General features: G+C 34.7%; 2 protein-coding genes across 2 annotated transcripts in view; one reads left to right on the top strand and one right to left on the bottom strand.

Annotated features, from left to right (window-relative positions):
* Positions 1-4,501: 4,501 nt before the first annotated feature.
* Positions 4,502-5,948, top strand: ubl5 (ubiquitin like 5; the record flags this gene model as incomplete). The annotated part of the gene is made up of 3 exons (XM_038285292.1): positions 4,502-4,671; positions 4,759-4,796; positions 5,720-5,948. Coding segments are annotated over 3 exons (252 nt in total), but the record flags the coding sequence as incomplete, so codon positions are not given.
* Positions 5,949-7,600: 1,652 nt separating this feature from the next.
* LOC119783644 (proto-oncogene vav-like) overlaps positions 7,601-18,614 on the bottom strand; it is a 29,230-nt gene continuing 18,216 nt past the window's right edge. The window contains exons 14-29 of the mRNA XM_038285263.1: positions 18,490-18,576; positions 18,301-18,386; positions 18,090-18,225; positions 15,852-15,961; positions 15,331-15,432; positions 15,159-15,253; positions 15,057-15,079; positions 14,925-14,961; positions 14,243-14,379; positions 12,684-12,749; positions 12,441-12,472; positions 11,279-11,389; positions 9,032-9,119; positions 8,763-8,892; positions 7,897-8,048; positions 7,601-7,816 (exon numbers count right to left, since the gene is read on the bottom strand). Coding sequence (XP_038141191.1) covers positions 7,763-7,816; positions 7,897-8,048; positions 8,763-8,892; positions 9,032-9,119; positions 11,279-11,389; positions 12,441-12,472; positions 12,684-12,749; positions 14,243-14,379; positions 14,925-14,961; positions 15,057-15,079; positions 15,159-15,253; positions 15,331-15,432; positions 15,852-15,961; positions 18,090-18,225; positions 18,301-18,386; positions 18,490-18,576 — 1,446 coding nt within the window. The 3' untranslated portion in view covers positions 7,601-7,762. The remainder of the gene's footprint in view (positions 7,817-7,896; positions 8,049-8,762; positions 8,893-9,031; positions 9,120-11,278; positions 11,390-12,440; positions 12,473-12,683; positions 12,750-14,242; positions 14,380-14,924; positions 14,962-15,056; positions 15,080-15,158; positions 15,254-15,330; positions 15,433-15,851; positions 15,962-18,089; positions 18,226-18,300; positions 18,387-18,489; positions 18,577-18,614) is intronic.

Consider the following 18,614-nt stretch of genomic DNA (forward strand, 5'->3'; position numbering starts at 1 on the left):
ACACGTTGTTTTCAGTACATGTCCCGCCCTAGGTTTGGCTTCCTTTCCTTTCATTGGTTAGTTATCTCTGTCAATAAAAATGTTACTTGATTTCATTGGTCCAGAGGTGAAAACGTCATTAAATCTGCTTTACGGCAAAAGCCTGACGGGAGCGTTCCAGAAAATACCAGCTACGGAGGAATATTTTTCATTCTTTTGCAACTTTCAAGGTATGTTTGAATTACTTAACTCTCAAATAAATAAACATGTGCTTAAGGGATTTTGGTTAGTATATCATACATTGGGTGTTTATTTTGTTATTATGGAATGCTGTTCTTTAATAGATTTAGTGTCGCTGTTGTTAGCCTGTGAGCTAACTTACACAGTTTCTGTGTTTTATTTAGAGATTTTCCGGAAAAATCTATGTTTTATTTAGCCTCAAGTGTGTAATGAAATTACTTTGTGTTAAACGTTGGCCTAACTAAGTCACCAATCTTCATTGAAGAAGCGAAAAAATGAATCAGGTCAGGGATCTGTCAATCGAGAATCGACTTGCACACAAGTCAAGAATAATCAATGCAAGGGTTTTAGCCTTCTTTGACGCATTGAAGCGTAATTAAATGCAATATATTTTTTCCTCATCAAAATTATTTGTTATGAGAATAAGGATGCCATCTGATTTTTCTACTTGGAGACTATGTTATATTTTCAGCCTGTTAGATTTGTATTTTAGCGCCATGACAAAGATGCCATTCAATACATTTACGGTACTATTCAGTTAATATTGAGAGATGCATCATATCCTTAATTATGATTAATCAGCATAGCCAATATAGCCTCGTATGGTAGTGTGACATGTTTCATGTGTATGGTTCCCCTAAATCCTAATTATGTATTCTCTTGAAAATGGTGATATTGTGGTCCTTAAAACATAACAGGTGACAAAAGTAAAAAGAAGTAAAACTGTGTGTAACTACAAAACATATAGAACAGTGAATGATAATATATGACAAAGTACCCATATCAGTTCTAATTCATTTCAAGCAATTACAAGCTTTCAAAGTAACTCATGTATAACATTTAATTAAAATTCTAGGAAGCGAAGTCTTCAACCTGAAAGTCCATTGGATTGTTTTAAACTTATCGAAAAAATATGTAATGCAGCAGTATTTGTTAAAGTATAATATCAGCAATGATTACTGTTGTTCTTAGTACGACATTAGTATCTGGCAAAATTGTTTGTTACATAAAGAAGCATTTAAAATTAACTGAGTTTGTCTTTCAATTTGGTTTAAACAATAGATAACTCATAGCCTATTATTCAAGTCAGTTTGAATAGAAGCAAATACGGTCATTCTTTCAGAAATACACTAAACTAAATGAAATCATGTGATAACTAGTTGAATAACATTAATTGTTATGTGATAAGTTATATCGTCAAATAATGATCCATCTATGATCATGAAATATAACAATCCAAACAGGTTTCTGACAGAGCAACTACTAAGCAAATTATAAACCTGTATGAAATATTAAAATACATTAGATAAAACATTTCATCTTATTTGTTTATAAGATCCTAAGTGAAATTTTTAGTTTACTTGGTCTAAAACTGTAAATGAATTATTTGGTACTTTGTCAAGGGTAAGTAATGTAATTATTATAACTCGTGTATTAATGAACCCAAAACACTTTAAAGTTGCACAGGCTTGATGATGTAAATTATATCTGTAAATTCTCATAATAAAAGTTTGAATTGAGGTGAGAAATGGTTTTTGGAAGTTTGAATTTATTTGTTGAACCATGAACTCTTATCACAAATTTCATTATCTTAAGTGTATGGATGTAAGAGAAATTTTAATAGATTATTTACATAATGTTGTTTTCAAGTTATATGTTAGGTTTAATTGATTGTACACATTGGTCTTATTCTTGTTTTTTCCTATTTTCTTTTTTTATTATTCTTTTTTTTTTTTATTTTTATATATTTTTTTGAGTGGTATTTAACAATCGATTGATTTTTTTTTTATCCTGTTTCTACTTCTGCTCTTATCCCATATCAGTTGAGGCGAGTTGAAGAATTCAAATGCGGCCAGACAGCACGTATACAAATCTATTTGAAGAAAATGGTAAGTACCAGCTGAAACACTCATTTATCTCGTCTATTTAGCTGCAGAAAAAAGCTGATTGTATTTTCTTTAGATAATATTAACCATGGCTCGGGGAATGTATCCTTTACTTCTTTGCTATTTTCAGTTAGTATGATTTAGAAATTTAACTTTAACAATTCAAAACAACTGTAAACCCTGTTGTCTTGAATTGATGTTTTGGGTTAGATATAGATTTCATACATTTTTTTTTTTTTGTTCATATGGGATAGCTGTCTCTTATGATTTAGTGTGCTTTCTGCTATCACCTGTGATGTAAGTATCACAGTTTTTGCATTTGATTTAGGAGTAAAGATCATTGAAACATCTTAATTTTAACATTGGATGAGCCGGTTAAGAGGGCCTGTGTAAGTGGATAAACAGATTGGTCTAAAGTTGCTCTCCACTATCAGTACCTAATTCTTACATCTTGACGAGGCGGAAAATCATCGAGATTATTTTAGTCCAACATTGATTCTTAGGGAATGAAAGGGTCGCAATTAATGTAAGTAATCAACTTTAATAATGTAGTAACGCAAATTGAATGCGTTAATTAGAAATGAAGTTATATTTTTTGTCTGCCTCAGTCAGAAATTATTTGTTTATGATGTTAAAGGATGTCCATCTGTTTTTCTCACTCTGCGCGACATTATTGTTTATATTTTCCAGCCCCCATTGTTAGTTTGTGTATTTTTGGAGGGCCTATGAACAATAGATTGCCATTTCAATACATTTGACCAGGTAACTGATTGCAGTTAATATTGAGAGATGCATCATCACACCAATTTAATTCTATGAATTTAATTCATGCATACCTTCTGGCCAATATTAGCCTCGTATTGGTAGTAAGTGACATGTTTTCTGTGTATGGTTACCCAGCCTAAAATCACTAACATTATAGTAGCATGTCTTCTTGAATAAGTGGTGATATTAGATAGGGACTTCTCACTTTTAAAACATCAACAAGGGAAAGAAGAAAAAACAAACAGAAGCACTGATGTGGTAGTACTTGTACTAAAACATAATAGAGACAGTGAATGCATAATATATAATGAGCAAACGACCCACTCATCAGTTTCAATTGGCATGTTTCCAAGCAATACAAGGCCTTTTCTATATAATGCCTCAAACTCATGTGAATGCAGACATTTTGAATTGAGAAAGCTTCCTGGAGGGGAAGCGAAACGTCTTCAAACCTGGGAAAGTCCAGTGGATTGTTTTTAAACTTTTACGGAAAAAAATATATAATGACAGTGATGTATGCTTGTTATAACAGTATAAATTACTTCTAGCAACAATATCTACTGTTTGTTCTTTAGTCACCTGACATTCAGTTGATTCTGATGCAAAATTGTTTGTATATCATAAAGAAGACTCATTTAAACTTAGACTGGAGGTTTGTCTCTTCAATTTTGGTTTAAAACAAGTTAAGAATAACGATAATTAAGCCTAATGTTATTCAAGTCAAGTTTGACATATAGAGCTCTAAACTACTTGGAGATCATTCTTTTTCAAGAAAACACTAAACTAAATGCAAATACATGTGAATACAACTAGGATTGAAACAATTAATTGGATTAATTGTGATTAATTGATTTAAATAATCGTCAAATAATTCATGAATCTATTGATCATTAAATGGAGTAAAGAGATCCAAAACATGGCTTTAGCTGACAGAGCAACTTACTAAAAGCAGAAATTATAAAACTGTATAAATTATATAAACATATTACATTTAAGATAAAAAAAAAACCATTTCATCCATTATTATGTTCTATTAAGAACTCCTTAAGTGAAAATGTTTTAGTTTCACTTGGTCTAAATACTGTAAATGAATCTTCATTTAGGAACCTTTTGTCAGAGGTGTAGGTTAATGTAATTGTATTATTACTTCAGTGCTATTTGAATGAACCCAAAACACGTTTTAAAGTTGCACCAGGCTTGATGATGTATTTATCTTTGTTAAATTTCTCATAAGGTGCCCAAAAGTTTGAGCATTAGAGAGGGTGACGGGAACACTGGAATACTCGATTTGAGAAAAAGTTTGGAATTTAATTTTTAACACCTATTGATACTATCATTATCACAAATTTTCATTTATCTTGAAGCCCTGTATTGGATGTTAAAAGAAGATTTTTAATAGATTAATTTTACATAATGTTGTTTTCACCAGTCTAACTTGTTAAAGTTGAATTGAAATTTGTAGCACCAAAAATATGCCTGGGTCATTAAACACTTCATCATAGCTTTCAATAATTGAACCAATAAGCCTTCATTTTTTAGATCATAATCAGTTCCTAGCATTGATATATATATATATATTGATATATATATATATATTTTTTTGAGAATGGATAATTTAACCAAATCGGACTTGGATCTGTATATCAGGGTTTTGTTGGCTCATAGAAGCATCTTGTGTAGAAGTGCTACTGTGCTGCTCCTTAATTCCCATACTCAGCTCAGAGGACACCATCGGAGATCTGAAGAAGCTAATTGCGGCTCAGACAGGAACACGGTATGACAAGATTGTTTTGAAAAAATGGTAAGCTACCCACTCGAAACACTTCATCTTACTTCGTCTCATGTTTGCTGCAAGAAAAAAAAAACTAATTTATTTTTCTTTTTAAAGGTATACCATATTTAAGGACCATGTGACTCTTGGAGACTGTATCCTTTAACTGTTCTTTGCTGTTTTTGGCTGTTAGTAGCTGATTAGACAACCATTTTAACTTTAACAGATTCAAACAACTGTGGGGACCATGTTGTTCAAAATTGAATCTGAATATGTTGGATTGTTCTGGCCAGATATTCTAGCCATTTCTATCCTACCATTTTTTTTTTTGTTTGTCATCAGGGCCCACTGCTCTTCATGTTATAGGTGTTTCCCTGCCTCCACTCACCTGAACTGAATGTAAAGGTGATCAACAGGCTTTTTGCAGTATTGATGGCTGCTAAGGAGGTAATGCGATCATTTGAAACATCTTAAATATTAAAGACAGTGGGACCTGAGGACCAGGGTTAAGGAAGGTCCTGTGCTAGAAGGTGGATAAAACAGAAATGGTCTTAATGTCTCTCCACCTTATCAGACCTGAACACTCTTAACACCTCACGCATGGCAGGATTATCTCGTAAGATTATCTTTAGAGGCTTCCCAACAATTGAGGCTTCTTAGAAGGGAATGATTAAGGGAAAATCAGCACAATAATCTGGTAATGTGAAACAGACTTTAATTAACTGTAGATAATTCGCAATTGGAAAGGTGCTGGTTAAATCTTGAAATGAAGGTTTTGGAGTTTATTTTATAAATGGCTGCTTTTAATTAAAATCTAGTTTGGGTGGGTTCAAAGAGCAATATATTTTTTACATTAGCCCTAGTTGGTTTAAATTGCCCTCTTCCCTTATTAAATACAGTCAGCATTTGAAAACAGCATTTTGTGTTAGTCTGTTTTTCTGAATAGTATGTTTTTTTTCTATGAACCATTAAAAGCCAAAAATCAAAAATGTGTGAGATGGGCCCTATATATATCGATAGGTATTTTATACTTGTGCAGTTACAATGGGACTGTTTTTCTTAACTGCTGCTTCTTCAGATGAAATCCACGATGGAATGAACCTGGAGTTGTATTACCAGTAGATGTAAAGGATGAGGACCACATGCTTGTACACAATGCAGCTGAAAGGGGGCGCCATCTACAACGGGAAAACACAATGTCCTATATGTCTGAGTGTAATCCCTTCAGTGAAAGATATGTTGTTCCCATCACGTTTCATTTGTTTTGATATTTTGTAAATAAATGTGGTTTATACTCAACAAAAAATGCTTAAATTGAAATGTTTGTGTCACTCTTCCTAATCCAGTGTTTCTTTTATTTTAATTAACATTTCATTTCAATGATGAAAATTAATGGTAAAGGAAAATATGGCTTTAACTTTTTCTAAGTGTTCAAAAATGCAAAGTTAAACAAATAGAGGTCTTAATCAACAGGGTTCTTCTGTATTACTCTGTATTAATCAACAGTACAAAGGAGAATGACATTCACTTTCTAAATAACTGCTCTAATGTTGGTTTATATTTAGATTTTTTTTTCCTTTGTCATTTTTCTCACATTTTCTCACATTCTTTCCTGCTTTCAGTTTTTCATGAGAAACATCCATACACTTGTCCTAAATTGATGATGTACATGTAGTATACATTTATTTACTTCTTACATGTCTGATAATGCATGATGTGTGTGTGTATATATATATATATATATGTGTGTGTGTGTGTGTGTGTGTGTGTATATATATATATATATATATATATATATATATACACACACACATCATGCATTATCAGACATGTAAGAAGTAAATAAATGTATACTACATGTACATCATCAATTTAGGACAAGTGTATGGATGTTTCTCATGAAAAACTGAAAGCAGGAAAGAATGTGAGAAAAATGACAAAGGAAAAAAAAAAATCTCTGGGTTGGATGGAAGGATGAACACAAAGGAAAAACCAAGAAAACAAAGAACCTGAATGAAAAAAAAAAAAAAAATACAGTTGTAAAGTGCTGTTTAGGAAATTGATGGTAATAGCAGCTTTATTACATAACAGTGTATATATATATATATATATATATATACACACACACATATATAGGGGTGAAATGTTTGAGTAGCTTTTTTTCCCCCGTCAATATAAAATGCAATATATTTCAGCACATGACTTTTTTGAGAAGTACAACAAACACTACAAAAAGAATTACTTAATTGACATTTCACAGTGAACTACTTTCTATTTTCTTACGTTAGACACAATGTCAATATCTAATTTAGTCATTATCTTCGAGTCAGTCCAAGATAGCCAGACTAATGTTACCTTATATACTATACTATAGGATATATTGGCGTGTATGTTGATTTTATTGGTTAGTACAACCACTGACTGTGAAACTACCTGTGGTACGTCTTCCCACAGCCGACAAACTGTGCGTTTTTGCAGCCAAATGCTACAGATGTAGGCATTTTTACTGCGTGTGGGAGTGGGAGTGGGGAGTAGCAGCATTGCAGACAACCAGCAATCCAGTGAATAGAGATCAGTGGGTGTAGACCTGAACCTCATGAAGTGAGGTGAAGAGAACCAGTTTTTTTTTCTTTTTTTGCCAAATATCAATTATATAAAAAATGCAAATGTACCTCATGGTTTATACTTAGGGTTGGTCTGTAACTACATGACAGCTTTTAGATGTAATAGCAATGTATAAAGCATCAAGGAGAGTGAAAAATTTTGCAAAGTGCTATGAACTTTAAAACTTGTATTCCACCCATAACCGACCTACAACCAAATACCTAAAGCTACTATTACATAATATATATCCCATAATACTCTAGTGATGCTAAATAACATTTGTTAAAACCTGTATACATTGATTGTCAAGGTAGGGTTGTACAAAATTTAAACGTAATGAATAAGACAGGTCAGGCCAGCTGAACAAAGTTTTTATTCACATCACTTGACACCCAGCAGCAGAACTACATTTCCTTTCACTCACACAACATCACACTCATGCAGAGGCCTTAATGCAGTCGCTCACAAAGATCCTTTCACATTCAGATCGGGTTGACACATCTCATATAGGTGGAAGTCAGCAGTAATCAGAGTAATCCTCCTCCACATAGTTGGATGGAAATAACCCCACCTGCAAGAAGAGGAAAACACAGGTAAAACTAAATGTCTTAGGACATTTTCTGTCATGTGTGGATATCCTGTTAATCTCACCCGGCCATAGACTTCTCCCTTCCACCAGCCGCTGTGGCCCCTCTTGGAGAGGATCTTTATGGTGTCCCCCTCTCGCAGGGACAGCTCAGAGCGGTCCCTGGCTGAGAAGTCATATCTGGCCCTCGCTAAGCCAAAGCTCCTTATGCTGCCTCCTGGAGACAGAGCTCACCATTTAGTGTCAGGATGCTTTAAAATACATTAAAATGAAAAATAAAAAAAGCTTAAAACACCTAAAATGTTAAACTTTGGGACTAAGAAATATTGTTCTTTCATTCTACTAAACTCTAATATGTTGATTTATTTAAACAAATAATATTGTAAATGTGAAACTCAAGTATGGATTATCTGTACATAGAGGTGTGTATAACAACCAAAAGGAAAACTTTATATGGCTAGACTAGTTTATTACAAGGATTTGAACAAACAATAAATTGCATCAATACCTATTAAGGCTGCAAAACTGTAATGCTCTGTTGCATTCACTTTTATTCATTAAGCAAATATATTCCAAAGATGAGAAACACAGGTATAGCTTTCTGAGTTTTTTTCTTATAACTGGAATCAGTCCACCTTTGGATAATCTCTAATCTAAAACATACCAATTTAGATTAGCAACCATAACATTATTTTTTTAAGTTTAGTACTTTTTAAGTTTAATACTTAAAAAACCAACTCATTGTAAGATTGTAAAGCAAAGTCTATTTAAATGTAATTAACTGGAAATGGACTGAAAACATCTAATTTTGACAGAATTTGACAGCTGTGGTCTTCGCTCTCTTCGTCGAATTAGCATAAAACTGTAAACATGAATAGTTCCTGAAAATACCTGCCTGCACTTTATTGCGATCACAGGAAGGCTTCTGTACCTGCGACTGTGTTTGCTGTGTTGTTAGATGAATTGCTTTGCTCCGGCTGCTTATAAGGGATGCGCAGCGTTGTGTCCACGTCCTTGAAGTATTCTTTCAGAGAATTCTTCTGGTAGAACTCAACCATTTCCTAATAAAGATGGTAAAAAGAAAAGCTGAATAATGTATAAAATAGTTAATAAAAAGAGACATCATGCATTTTGGTATTTTCAACATCATGCATGTTGGAAATCCCAAGCATAGGAATGGCTCTCCTGCTTAAAACTCACAATTAAACCTCTAAATGCCTTCTTGTCATTGATGCGGTACAGGCCCTCACAGGAGGTGATTTTGATGTGTCTGATGTCCATGTTGAACCTGGAGAACACCAGATGGATCGTTAGTTTTAATGAGAAAGAGGAGAACATTAATCAGTATTTCACTGAAGCTTCTCATGTTCACACATGAAAAAGCAGAAAAGGATTAAGTCACATATGGAAATTAAAATCTACAACAAAACAAAACAACGCTCTTTGGTTTAATGTTTAACATTTGGATAATCAACAGTAAATGGAAAGTTTATTGTTTCCATTTATTCTGAATCTACTTCTGCAAACGAGTCGCCTTTGTATGGCAATGATTTCCAGTCAAATGGAGCAGACAGCTGTTGCATGTGCAGATTTATTTCCTCGCAGCTGAGAAGTGACATCAAACAGTTCACACAGGCGGCTTATTTGTTTTTTACAACAGAGAGTAAACTATCGTTAACTGTTGGTCAAACATGTTGTGGCATCACTTATATGGAGAGATTCAACATAACAGGAAATAAAAGAGGGAAAATATTAACCAAGTTTATATTAAAAGGAAACCAAAGCTACATTTGCCTTTTGAAGACAACCTACATGTACAATTAAGAAGAATATATATTCTTTTTTAAGTAAGAATATGGCGTAGCATAAACCTTACTCTACCTGACAAAAGCCATGAAAACATGTTCTTACCCTGCAGCTTTCTCACATTTTGCATGTTACATCCATCAATAGTTTTGTAAAAAAAAAATGTATGGAACTAAGCATAACATGTCTGATTCTAGATGCCATAAAAGTGATGAAAACTACAGGTTTTCTATTTTTTGGCGCAAATAAAAATCTGAAATGTGTGAAGTGTATTCGTATTTAGCCTGGTTTAATCAGTACCTCATATATCTGCATGTGCAGAGGCTGTAATTTCTGTTTTTTCATTTAAGCTATCTACAGTAATACTTTTTAGAAAGTGGAATTTAAAAAATTTACACGAAAATAAACTTTTGGATTCTAGACAACATAGAAGGTGAAAATAAGGCTATACCATAAGGAAGTTAAATATGTTTTAATTTCCTTGTGGTATAAGTATAGTACATGTTTTTATTTTTATTTAAACGTGTTACATGAATCCAATACTTGTACATGCAGGTTGATGAAATCTGTCTTCTTTTCACATCTTTTTAATAATTTCTGATGGCAAGTTGTATTTAACCAATTAATTCAATTCCAGTTATTAATCTAAACATGTAATTAAACCCTTTTTCACAATGACTGAGATGATAGCAAATTAAAAGTACAATTTTATTTTATTTTTATCAAACATATAGTTAAAAACGATTAATGAAGAAATGGGTATCCAAATTCAAAAAGGCAACTAAGTATATATATTAAAACTTTCTATGGAAATTCAGGATATATTTAAGACTACTTTAGTATACATTTTGAAGAATGTTATTCAAAATAGTCATAAGACTGGATGATTGTGTGGTGGATGTACATTAAAATAGGTTTTTATATGTCTAGTCAGAAATTCTCAAATACGTTTAGTTTAAGTCTGGACTTGGAATCATTTTTTTTTTTTACTTGCTCATATCAACATATAATAAATATGCTTTGTGCTTGCATCTAAAATGTTCACTGTTGCTTTTGTCGTATGTTTAGCATTGTTGTTCTGTTGGAAGGTAAACCTCTGAGCATGTCTTTAATCTTATACCGATTCTAACAGGTTTTCTTTCAGGACTATCCTGCATTTAGCTCCATCCATCCTTTCATCACCTTCTCTGTGTCTCCTAAAGAAACATGCTGCCAATGCTGAATGTTCCTGCATAGATGGCATTCAAGTGGAAAGTTTTAGTTTCCCTCCTTCTTTGTGTGTTGCATGTGAAAACCTTAACTTTGGTCTCATTTCAAAAGAACTACTTGTCACTTTCTTTCATCACTGTCTTTTCTCTTGCATAAGGAGAATCTCTCAGATTTGGATTATCGATCCCATAACTCCACTAATAAAATACGGTAAAAAATAAAATGAAAAATTCATGCCATAAAAAGGTTTCAGGTTTCATTGCTCTATTTCATTCCATGAAAACAACAAGTTGTTAATTACAAATTACTTTTGAAAACTTGCTTTTAATTTGCCTAAATTTAAATTACAACTAAGAACAACCTGTGAGCCATGCTTGTACAGCAAGATAACAGAAATGTTTGTCTGCAGATAAGATTCTAAAGGTGTCTTACTTGATGCTGATTGCAAACTCTCCACCATCCTTTTGCCTCACAAGGAAAGTTCCATCAGATCGCGATATCAACAGGTTTTTGGCCGCAGTGCGGTCCATGTTTCCTGCAAACCTGTAAGCAAGATAAAATGTATAAAAAAAAGGAATTTAAGAAAGAAAAAACACAACTAACATAAAGAGCGATAACAGCAACAGGTAAAAGATAACTGCTATAAATGAAAAGATAGTAAAACAGAAAACATGCAGACATATTCTCATTGTCTGAGTCTTTGGTATAAGATAATAGATACAATCTTAAAATCAGTTCAAAAAGCCATAAAAAAAAACTGAGGAGGAATTTGAGTGATAAATTAATCTCACTATCCTTTTCTCAAGTTTTGTCCCTTCTTTGAAGGTTGTAGTGTGTTTCTTAAGCAGCCTAATTTGTAGGAAATTACAATGATCTAATCTGGATTAAACGAGCACAGTGAAGAAAACAGCTCACAATGTTTATCTTTAAGCCTTTTTTTAAGTCTTAAACCCTACACTAATCTTCCTGTTCACTTCTAACAGTTGTTTTTTCATTAATCCTCTTGAGATAATTTCTTTTCCATTTAACTTTACCTTAAATATTTTTTTCTGTCATGGAATTAACAAAGTTTTATTAGGTTTTATTTTACTGCTATGATGAAATTGCTTAGATAGATAGATAGATAGATAGATAGATAGATAGATAGATAGATAGATAGATAGATAGATAGATAGATAGATAGATAGATAGATAGATAGATAGATAGATAGATAGATAGATAGATAGATAGATAAACAACGCTAACTTTTGTTACTTACAATAATTGTTGCTTCTAAAAAGTATTAGGCCTAATGTTTGTATCTACACAACAAACGCTGCACAACAGGGTTCTCAGTACAAACTGCATTTAGCAATGTCATTCCATCAATGTTGCACAACAGTATTTTCTAAATACAACTTAAAAAACTCTTGAATTTTTTCTCAGTATATGCTTCTGTTTTTACAGCCGTCATTAGAGCTTTTTTCTGTGTCAGGACTCTGGTGTTTCCCAGTCAGTTCTGCTGAGACCTGCATTGCAGGAGGAACTCAGGCTATATGAGGCTAGCTGTGGTTGGACAGTGAGTCATTTTGCTCAATTCCTGCTCTTACTCACCAGAGGAAGCCGGACAGGTCTGGGGTTGGCCTCTGGAATAAGGTAAGATCATACAGAGGTTATATATGAGTCAATGTTCATGAGGGAATCATTTGTCACTTTTAAATACCAATAATGGTTGTTTTGGTGCCACAAATTGAAGCAACTGACAATATTTCAAAATAAAATAGACTTAAAGTGCTTATTTCCTTTCCTAAAAGCCCAGGCCGTGTGTATGCAGCAGTTCATGCTTGGTGTACTTACGGAGATATAGGGCTGAACCTTTTGGCAAGGGAACCACCCCACTGAACCACTCGTCAGATTTTTTCCCTGTGAAACATACAATCACACGGTTAGAAAGGACTAACCAGACTGTAATTTCAGTGCAGGTGCATCATTAAACAGACATAAATCATTAAGTTACATAGAAACTCTCTAATGTGACACGTTTAAAAAGGTATTTCTGCAAAGTCTGGTTACAGAAAAAAAAAAATCATATGAAAACAGAAAAATAACCATGACAGGGGTATCAAATTTACCAGATATGGATATCCAGGAAGTCTAAATAATTCAATAGGTCCAAATTCCTCCATCAGTGGAGATTATTATGACTCTGAGTTATCTTAATGCAGAACTTTTATTGCATCCTACAACTTGAAGACACTCAATAGATACAAAAAAACAATTATCTCTTCTGTTCTATTCTGTTCATCTTTATTAGTTTCAATGAAAGAAGAAAAAACAGGAATGTTTGATAATAGTTGCAATTACTTTAATAAAATTTGTACCTCCTTGTGTTTAATGATATATTGAGTAACAATACAGTTTTGTATCAATACATGCTGAAGAGGATGAAAAGGTATGCACTATATTCCTGCTGGTGTTGGATTATTCATTATGTTAATGTTATGGGCGGAGCCTTAGGATGGTGATGATTCAAAAGATTATTTTACTCAAAAAAGCTGAAGGAAGTTGCAAATCCTTACTCTACCGCTTGATCTATGACTGCCCACCAAAGAAAAAGCATCAGTCTCCGAATCCGTTAAAAATGTTCAAGGTTTAGCCCATCATTTTTTTGCCCATAGACTGCTGAAGATCCCCATCACCCTGGAGGATAAGTGGCAGAAGATGGATGAATGGTTTACTTCTGATCAGTAATTTCTCATCAGCAGATGTCATCCCAGACTATCCCTTTCTGTCAAGATGGATTAAGTCATAATTCAATTCAATTTGGATTATTTATATAGCTCCACAACACGCATCATTTTAAGGCACTTTAGAGAGACGTTACAGTCAGGCCAGTTAAATATTTCTGTCAAAGAAAACTAGTTCATTGCATCCAGTCATTGACTTGCAAGAGATGCTCCTCCTAGATGAGCTTGCAGTATCAAATTCAGCTTGCATTTAGTTGTTGACAGTGTTTTGATTGTCCATGTGTTGGATGACTGAGAACCTTCCCCAGCATCCATGATGCTTTATACTATAACTCCCCAATCAAATGTATTTACGTACACTCTAAGTTTGGGGCAGAGAAAGGTTCAGAGTAGCATCAGCATTGTTTGTGTTTAAAGTATCTTTCTCCTGACTTTCTGAGGAAATGAAACTTAATTTTAATGTATTTATTTTCCCAATCAGCATTCAAGCGAATCTTACAGACTGCACAGACCACAGACAGGAGTAGTCTAGTGAAGGCTTGGTTTGAGGAAGGAAGTGAAAGGCAGAAAATAAGATAAAGAAAACAAGAACAATGTTTAAAAAAAAAAACTACTGAAAAGTAGACAGACTCGTAATAAGGGAGCATGTTGGCTTTAATCCAGGCTTACCTCCCACCAGGACAGGTCAACATCGGCCCGGGTCAGCTCGATTATGTCACCTCTAAAGAGCTGAAGAGGCTGGCCAAAGCCCACAGGGGGTGGCGGCAGGCCATAATACTCCTGGCACACCTCCATCTTTGGACATCCTGAAATGAAGGAGGAATGGAGGGGATTCTATTCTACTGTATAATACTGGAAAGAACAGAACTGCACATTCAGATGTGTGAAAAGGTAATTGCTCCCTTACAGACTTCTTCAGTTTTTCAATTTTTTCCCAACGTTTTTCTCACCTAAAGTATGAACCCTGACCTTATCTAAGGCAAGTGAGGTCTGCAAGGTTTTAGCTGACCTTTTTCGGTGCCTCTGGTGTAATTTATTTGGAAAGCCAACCACTTCTAGAAAAGTTCATCACTTCTCCAAGCTTTTACTATGGCTCTTATGGTAGTTCCTTTGAATCCCAAAGCCTTAAAAAGGATTTTTCACTGCAGTTATATAATTCTATAATCAATAATGACTAATCTATTAGCTAAACTAGTAATTCCCCAAAGGGTTTGATAATGTAAAACTTTTGTGACAAAATTAGAAGAAATAGAGGCACTTTGTAAAAGAGTGAATTATTTTCATGAAAGTATTTTACAAACCTCTAGGCTGCAATAGAATGATTGAAAGATTAACATAAGAAATACCTTACCTGGGCTGGAACTCCCTGAGGATCTCGGTGTTTTATCCTGAGGGTGCAAAGAGAAAGGTTTAATGTAGTAAAAGAAGAAAGATTTAGGAGGAATATTGACATTTAGATACTTATTTTAATCTATTTTCATACCTTTTTATTATTGCTAGAATAATCTGTAAAAAGGACAGATTTCATAAATACATTTTACCAAAACTAGAATAAATTTGCAACTATGAATGCCAATAAACAGACCTGAGTTTCGTCCACATCCGGGGACTCTGCCTAAACACTCCTTATGTGCTGCCATTTTACAACGCGTGCACTGATAGCCCTGAAAGAATGTCCCCCTGGATACAACATGAAAGGATTAAGCTCTAGTATATCCTTTTTAATAATATATGAGTTGTGAGAGGTGGAAAAGTACCTTAACAGCATTGAACAGGGTTTGCAGGAGGTTGTTTCCTCAAAGCATTGCATCTGGAAGTCGTGGTTATTTGCAGTCGAGTTCTCAGGACTCATGTTTGACCTGCAGCAATATGCACATTAGAAAGGCTTTGACCAAGGCTGGAGACACTGCTGTTTTTTTTTAGCAGGTCAAGGTAAATACTCAGATAAGACATTCAAGAAATAAAGAGATGTCTGTGCATTTCTCGTTGGGTTCAGTAATCACTATTATAAAATAATTTCAGTAAAATTTCCAGGTGTTCCTTAAACTGATATAGTTTGCATATAGAACTTTAATCAGTCTTGAAGACCAGGCATGCAGATACTGCAGCCAGTTTAATGTGATGAAGTTTCACATCTGCTTTGTGTGTCTTTTAAAAAAATCTTGGGGAAAAATCTGACTGTTCAGCTGTGAAAAGCGGCCATATTTTTTTGCTTCCGTTTGAGCCTATTCGTTAGGTTGATACCAGTGTGTGCGTGTGTCCATGCGTGATAACTCACATTGCCATCTCGAACTGCTCCAGCCACTTTTTCTTCAGTTCTCTTGTTTTGAAGTAGAAATCGTAACCAAACCTCCCGTAGCAATTTAGCAAGAGGAACAGATATGACCACTGTTCACACAGAAACACACACACGTGCCTGCTTAATGGAGGTACTCAACATTTACAGGGTCTTGCATAAGATTTTTATTGTTTCAGATTGTAGATGCATATGTAAAGAGGAATTGAATGATATACTTCTATTCCATTTTAATCATGTTCAAATGTGAGATTCTTCTATATTTTAATTTCTTTGTCCAAATCATTTGTAGTACCAGCTCTTGCTGCAGTTACAGCTGTTGGTCATTCATCTCTACCAGCTTCACACTTTCTTTTTGCTCAACTCATTCGGATTGGATACAGACTGTCTGTAAATCTTAACTATAAAATCTTGCCGACTCCTCTGAAATGAAAACGTAGCCCTAGCATATTTAGATTGACATTTCTATTGACCCACAAAGGTTAGTTGAGATAGAAAAGTTTTCCCAGTGGGAAAAACTTCATAGACAATCGAGAAATCATCGGCCTCATATCACTGCTGATCTGCATTTGCATGTTCACTGTGTTTTCTTTACAATTCTCCATTTGTGATAAATTCCTAGTATTCTAGCTTGGAAGATCTCCTTGCCATAACCCTAATTCTTAGCTGCCTCTGAGAACTTTTCCCTTTCACTCAAGACCCCCAGAGTTAAAAGAGTCGTTTTGGCTGCTTCCATAGGTAATGCTCTCCTTGCATAGTCACGTAGTTTTAGCTATTGTCTATGTGCTATGCTCGTTTGATTATCAGATGAAAAATTTATAACTTTTCTTTAAGATCTTCAAATTGTATATATAGGGCCGGATCTATCAAAGGTTTGCGTGTATAAAAACGTGAGCTATTTCACTGCGCACGCTAAAAAATGTACAAACTAATCTATCAACAGCGTGCTAAAAGGATTTGGTCTTTAAAACGTGCTAAATAGCGCCTCTTATCCATTTAGTACTTTTTCTGCAATGAATATGCAATATGTGGCGTTTACACGCAAAAGTGCGTCGTGTGGGAGGAGAACATGTAAATATAATAATTTAGCACTCGCAAAGTGATTTATTAAACCTGAAAGCAATTTTGCTAACGGTATCTGACTCTATATTTAACACGTTTCAAAAGAAAGTGCAAATGGTCTGTATGCGTAATTGCGCACACATGGCAGCGGTTATTGTCGCAAGAAGGAGACATCGAAATGAAGCAAGGAGACGCAGAGAATGCATTTTTTCACTCCGTGTGAATATTTTTGGAATGAATGAGGAAACGATCATCAAAACATTTCGTTTATCCAGCATTGCCATTTTGGAGCTGTTGGAGGAACTCCGAATGGATTTGGAGCCAGGCACAAGGAGGACTCACGCAATACCCCGGATATCACAAAACTCCTTGCAACATTGCACTTTTTTGCATCTGGGATCTCCCAATCTCGTTTTTCAGAAGTGCTGTACAACGTTCTAAATGCCATGTCGCCCTGACTACCGGAGAACCCCGACCTCTGCGCCTGTGGAGCAACGTGCCAATGCTGCGGGGATGAATACGCGCAATAATCTCATCCACAGTCACTTCTTGTGAGCCATTTGGTATGTGTATTTTTCTACAGGCCAATACAAAACACCTGTTTTTTTTGTTGTTTTTTTTTACTGCAGTGAAGTAGAAATTCAGCCACATACCACCTTAGGGAATAAAGGTTGCCAAAGTTTATATATATATACATATATATATATATAATTTTTTGGAGGGGGTGGGGGTGTCACTGTAAGATTAAAATTTCTTAATGCACTAGTTTGCACAAACTACTTTGCCGCAAACCACAAAACGCGCAAAACCATCATTTAAATAGGGCGTCTCAAACAGTTTTGCACCTGCCACCAGTTACGCAATCGCTCTTGTTAAATCACCCGCAAACCATGGTTCAGCCCCTCGCGCAAAATTCCAGTTTGCGAGCGCAAATTACTGCACGCAAAATTGGATCTTGATAAATCCGGCCCATAGTGTAAAAACCCAATCCTGTTCAGTATTGGTCTACAGCTTTACCCCTGATTTGTCTGTGTGTTCCTTGGCCTTCATATTGTTGTTTGTTCTATAACAAACCTCTAATTTGCTTACAGCAAAGCTGTGATTGTACTGAGATTCATTAATATTTCTGAAGGAGATGACCCCTGCAATAGGCATTACCTTCTTGTTGTCCTTTTCCACTGTGACTTCATCTCGTATGTGGTAGTTATGTAGTTCAATGATTTCCTTGAGCTCAAAACTTTCTCCGCTCTTCTTTTTACAAATGATCACAGCTTTGTCGAAAAGGAAGGCGTATCTGATTTAAAGTAAACACGGTGTCAATCATGGAGCCAACCTACAGGAATCATGATGGTATAATAACAATACCGACCTGTCCTGTTTGGACTTTTTCTCTGAGCTGCAGATTTTAAGCTCACCATCAATCTTTGGACGACCAAAGAGTGCCAGAGACTGAGTCTAAAGGAGCAGAAGATTATCAACATTCTATCAGAGCATCCCCTCCCCCACCCCCGCCCAAAAAACAACTGAAGAGAAAATGAATTGAATTGAATGATCTTACCAGGTTTTCTATGGACATCTGAAAGCTTGTGATTTGTTTAATGATCTCGTTGTCTCTTTTCACTTCATTAACACATTGAGCCAAGTCCTGAGAACGCATAAAGAAATTAATGAATAAAAAAAAAA

The sequence above is a fragment of the Cyprinodon tularosa genome, unplaced genomic scaffold, assembly GCF_016077235.1.
Source record: "Cyprinodon tularosa strain WSP-4 unplaced genomic scaffold, ASM1607723v1 ctg21, whole genome shotgun sequence".
In the NCBI taxonomy this organism is placed as follows: Eukaryota; Metazoa; Chordata; class Actinopteri; order Cyprinodontiformes; family Cyprinodontidae; genus Cyprinodon; species Cyprinodon tularosa.